Source organism: Hordeum vulgare, chromosome 1H (genome assembly GCF_904849725.1).
Source record: "Hordeum vulgare subsp. vulgare chromosome 1H, MorexV3_pseudomolecules_assembly, whole genome shotgun sequence".
In the NCBI taxonomy this organism is placed as follows: Eukaryota; Viridiplantae; Streptophyta; class Magnoliopsida; order Poales; family Poaceae; genus Hordeum; species Hordeum vulgare.
The window spans coordinates 204536098-204541656 of record NC_058518.1 but is presented as its reverse complement, the minus strand read 5'-3'; the positions used below and the strand labels follow the sequence as shown (position 1 = coordinate 204541656).

Here is a 5559-nt window from a genome sequence, read left to right as displayed (position 1 = left end):
TGTGCGGGGCCAACTCACGGCAACTTGAGAGATTTCAATCAGGCCACTGTACGCATCGCTCATCCGTCGTGTCCTAAGACTGAGATACGCGGCTCTTATCGGGGTCGTCGACACGACGGGAGGTCCTGCTAGTCTTGTCTCACCTTAGCGATATATCTTGCGTATAGGAATCCCGGTTAAGCTTTGGTTCTCCCCAGAGTTGATGTTTTCCTCTAAGGAATCCGACGAGATCACAAGATTCGTGATAGAGGATTACTTTGTGGCCGGTGTACGTTTGTGATGGACTAGTTGGAGCACCCCTTCAGGGTTTAATCTTTCGGAAAGCTGTGCCCGCGGTTATGTGGCAACTTGGAATGTTTGTTAACACCCGGTAAGAGTAACTTAAACATAAGCTAATAAAATTGCCAACTGTGTGCGTAACTGTGACTGTCCCCTTCGAAGACCTCTCTTCGATCGGGAACACAGTGGGGTTATGGTTGACGTAAGTAGGTGTTCAGTATCACTTAGTGATCAGATAATCACCGACCGCTAGAATAGACCACCTTCATATAAGTTCTACGTAAGTTAGTCACTATAAAGCTTAGGATGCTGCAACCTAAATACTCCACCTTCCAACCTAATAACTTGACTAGTTCTGGCACCGAGGTCATAGATTGCCAAGTCCCCGTGGCTCACAGATTCCTTCACAACACCAACAGGTTCAGGTACCCCCGAGACAGGTGATCCCGATGGCACGCAGCTGGCGTGGCAGTATGATGAGGAGAACGACCGCCTGTACGTGAACTATCCAGAAGACTGAGGCGTGGTCGTGATCATGGGCAAGCTTGTAGGGTAGCATAATCATTTCTCATGTTTTGTAGTCCATAGCGGAACTACCTTGTTTGGATGCGTGATGTACTCTGATATATTTATGAGATGACAGTTGAATCCCTTATTGTCATTCTGTTATTATGATGTATGTGCTATGTTACCGTGCTTGCGAAACGCTTAGATGTGCTTATTTCCAATTCGGGGCCTCGTTCCCCAAATCGGAAAGGACCGCATCTTAGTCGTTACACCTATGGCCCTATTTGAGGATATTCTGGATGAGGAGTCCGCGGATGAAGCACGGGTCCCTCGAAGGACCCTCAGGGTGAAAGCCCGAGCAAAAAGGTATGTATAAAAATCTGAATATATCTTTCCTTTAATCACCCTGGTTCTAACCAGGCTCATCTTTCATTTTGCAGCCCGCAACGCAATTTCCCCACCGATCAAATTTCGAAGGGGGATTCCCTACCAGCCAATGTGGCTGAAAGCGGGACCGGATCACCCCGCACATCTCCCGTGTAGCCAAGGAGATCAGGGAGGTAGTATCTAGGGAGGTGACGATATATGGCCGAGGTTACCACTTCGACCACAAAGGACCAGGAGGATGAACTCCCCTTGACAACAAAGGAGGGAGGGCAAGGACCTTCTGTGTCTCCTTGAAAGACAACTCCGGAGGGTCCTCCCTCTCTGCACCATCAGTAGTAATATCTCCGCAAAGGGAGACTACGGCGCGTCCGCAACCATCCATGATGGAGCAATTCCGAACTGGGTGGCCTAACTTAAGGGAGGAAGGTCTTAACAGTCCTTCCATTCCTGAAGAATGCCGCACTCATATGAGTGCGTTTTTGCAAAGCATTCAGTCTATTGATAACGGTCAGAAGGAGCTTTCGACGCACTGCTAGCATGCATCGAGGTAATCCGCATACTTTTCCATTTGTAATTATGCATTGTCTAAAAATGTGTGTGTAGCCCCAAGTCTCTAGTGGGTTGATGAGAACACACCCTAGCAAAAGATTTCGAAACAAAAATCTGAAAACTTACAAAATATTTTCTTCTGCAAGCTTCTACATTAGCCATAGCCCCCAACTCTGTGGAGTTGGCGGAAATGAATCAGAAACTAAAGGATTTTCGAAGAGGAGCTGGATCGCATCCACAAGCGTTTTGAAGACGCTCAAAGTAAGTGTGCAAGCCTTAGCTCTTTTACTAAATTATTTGTAATCTTTGTCTCTAAATGTGTGTTGTTCGAATAACTGTCAGAGCCGTTGGTGCTGACGTTGATCAGCTTAAAGCTGAACTGGGCTAGGACAAGCAAGAGGCCGCCAAATAACTACAAGAAACCTGCTTATGGGATTTCTCGTGACATTTTTGAAAACTGTGAACGGCCTAGTATAGCCCCGCAAGCCCGTTCTAGCCCGGTCAGGCCCGTTTAATCATTTCCCGTATAAAATGCTAACCCTAAAATTTCCTCCTTGCCCCCTCCAATCCCTCCCCCCACAAACTTTCCTCTATCCCGAGCCCCCACTCTCTCGCCCATGCGACTCGTCGCCGCTGCCGCCTGATTCCGGCGACTTCCCGCGGCGATGGATGGGGCGCAGCACACGCCCCTCTCCCCCTCGCTCCGCTCCTTCCTCCCTCTGGCTAGATTCACCACTCCCAGCCACGAGCGCTCACCCGCAAGCCCTCCCCATGGCTAGGGTTTCGGTGCCAGTGCGCCTCCGGTGGATCTTCTCCGTCACCTACCGTGTGTTGGTTGGTGCTCCTGGAACAGCGCGGCACTGAGGCCCTCCTCCCGCGCGCGGGATGTGCTTACGCGACGCACCCCGGCCCGCGGCGGCATGTTCGTGACGAGTGGCGCCCTTGTCCCGCTCAACTATGGTGGCGGCGAACACCGATGGTTCTTCTCGTCCTGTATCTCTAAGGACGCGTGCCGGTACAGCTCAGACATCCCCGACAGTAAAGCTCGTCCTCCCATCTGACATGTACAGGGTGTCCTCACCTGCGTGGATTTGCCTCCTCCTCGGCACGGAACCTGCAACATGTACGTGATGAGCTTCCTCTCTCCCTCCTGTACCCGGTGTCACATGCATCTGTGTGCACTAGCATCTGTACATACATACACATGAATAAGCTTCTCATTAATTTCTGAGTACATTCTAGCGAACCTTAGGGACAGAGCCACGATTTGAGCATAGGGGGCGAAGACAATAGCACAAGAGATTTTTTTCTTTGGACTAAGCCCTTTCGAGTAATTTCTTAACATAATTAACCAGCTTGTTGTATAGCAAATCTATGCATTAATAGATAGACAATAAGATAAGAGATGTGAATTTGTGAAAAAATATTAGTGTATAATTTTTTGCTTAGGATTTTTGCATATCAATTAAATTATGGTTAGCCTATTATGTCATGTAGGCGGAGCCAACATTTGAACACAGCAGGGCAAGGCAAATAACTAGTAACTACAAAAGTATTATCATACGATGTCATTTTCACTTTGAGCTTATAGTTGAATATCTACCGCCGGCGATACAATATTTTAAGGATTTTCCTAGTGCACATCTAGATCAATCATTTGGATTTTGCCTTCTGTAATTGTACAAAATAGTATACAAGTCAGGAGGCTTAAAATTCCTAGCTAGTACTTGGGATCAATCCAACTAGTATGTAATTCAAGGTAAATTCAGTAAGAAAAATGAACCAATGACTTTTAAAAGTTTGTAATGATATACCTTAAGTCTGTACAGTCATCGTAATGATATACATTAAATCTATGCAGATTTGATCGATTAACATATATTGCAGTTTGTAATGACATACATTAAATCTGTGCAGTCATCGTAAGTCATCCGCGGCCGTAAATGGGCTATAGCCTGCTGGGCTTTGGGATTTTCTAATTTAAAAATGACGGCTTATCATTAACATATATGGGCTAATGAGTAATTAATTATGGGATTTCCTGTGTTTTACAACCTACTAGTAGCAGCATTTTAACTGCTTGAAACCATTTCCTGTGCTTTCACGTAGCAGCATTTTAACTGCATGAAACCATTTCATGTGCTTTCATGTTGGATTGATGGGTGGACTTGGCAATTGTATGATTGCTCTGTACTTATTTCCTGTGCTTTAGAACCCGTGCTTTACAGTCTAGTTTTTTTTTTCTTCTCATGAAGTAAACAATGTAGCTAAGCTTGAGGCATCCACCAAGGAGGTTGAGATGTTGCATGTTGTACAAAATCAAGAAACCCAATGTAAGTACTGTTGCTTTTAGTTCTTATTGCTGTCATATGTTTCCTGCTATAAATAATAGTACTCTCAATGCTTGTCAAGTGGGAACCCCCTAGCCTTGAGAATATATAATCTTTATGTGCATAGAAGTATATGAATAATGACATCAATTTGGGTTTGTATTTTTCTATGGATTTATATGGCCTCTACTAGTCTTTCTCGAGAACAAACAATTTAGGTTATTTTAGTTGTTATGTGTTACTTCATACTAGCTAGATTCATTTAGTGGTTTGAGTAAAACACATCATTTCTTGGACAAATAAGATTTCCTTTAGTGTAAGAAATTATTTTTAAACACAGGCTGATTTATTGTTTTGTATCCCATCTTATTGATTGATTAATCAGACCGCATGACAAGAAGCAAAGGGAATGAAAGAACATCAGTTGTTTGTCCTCATGTAGTTTTGATCTTTTATTGCAAGGTGAGTAAATGTGTAGCTTATGCTTTAAATTTGTAGGCAATGTGCTATTTTAGAACTTAGGACAACTTGTAATTCATTTTTAAGTATGTTCTAATTCTCTTATTTCTACTTACTATTCATCTCATGAATAACTAATGTTGTTGTAAATATGCTAGGTATGATCGGGTAGTGGGATCTTGTGCTGGCCATCACAATCTGCCATGACTAATAGTTGCCATCAGGAGGGCTACTAGCAAGAAATTGAATATCTTCAATAATGTATATGCTTTGATGCTGTAAACTAGATTGTGTTGGTTTTTAACATTGGCTGAAGTTGTATTTCGTTAATTGATGTTGTAAATTATCATTACATGGATTATTTTGTGAGCTATTATGTTGTAGATAGGTTTGGATGGCTATGTAAATACCATGTGATCTGTGTATTGTATGACACTCGGAAGTACTTTGTTTTGTGGAAAAATTTATTGTATGACACTCGGAAGTACTTTGTTTTGTGGAAAAATTGGAATCAATTGTGTAAAGTATGAAGGTAAGAATAGTATCGGGTCAAATTTGGTTGAAAGAAACATGCTAATGGCCCGAATACATAAATTGTGCCTAAATTCGTGACGGTTCTTGATAGAAACAGTGTCCACGTAGGCAGCCATGTCATGTCAATTGGTCGACGGGACTAGTTTGGTCTGGACGGGCCTGGGGCCGACCCATGATGGTCAAGATCCGTCATGGAAGGCCTGGTGTCAACTTATGACGCGTAATACATGACGGATTTTTAATCCGTGGTGATCGGGCTTCCTTAACGGTTTTTCATCAACCCATAACAGATTTTTACCGTCATGGATTAACGGGTTTCTTGTAGTAGAGGGCGATGGCCGCACATTCCAAAGTTTCTAGCGGCAAATCTGAGGCCCGGGGCCCGGGTCAGCCAAGTTCAGTAAGAACATAAGGAGGTCATCACGAAGAATGAGTCCCTTGAGCATAAAGAAAAGAAAAAAACGACGGCAAATCTGAGGCCCGGGGCCCGGGTCAGCCAAGTTCAGTAAGAACA

General features: G+C 43.9%; 1 protein-coding gene across 2 annotated transcripts; it reads left to right on the top strand.

The window, feature by feature from the left end:
* The first annotated feature begins 2277 nt into the window (after positions 1-2277).
* LOC123428773 lies at positions 2278-4974 on the top strand. 2 transcript variants are annotated; one of them, XM_045112929.1, is made up of 4 exons: positions 2278-2845; positions 3990-4055; positions 4438-4514; positions 4670-4974. In XM_045112929.1, the coding sequence occupies exons 1-4, from the start codon at positions 2680-2682 to the stop codon at positions 4673-4675; spliced, it is 315 nt and encodes a 104-aa protein (XP_044968864.1). In that variant the 5' UTR covers positions 2278-2679; the 3' UTR covers positions 4676-4974. The 2 variants fall into 2 exon arrangements, with proteins under 2 accessions (XP_044968864.1, XP_044968859.1); XM_045112924.1 differs by having other exon boundaries at positions 3978-4055.
* The last annotated feature ends 585 nt before the right edge of the window (positions 4975-5559 follow it).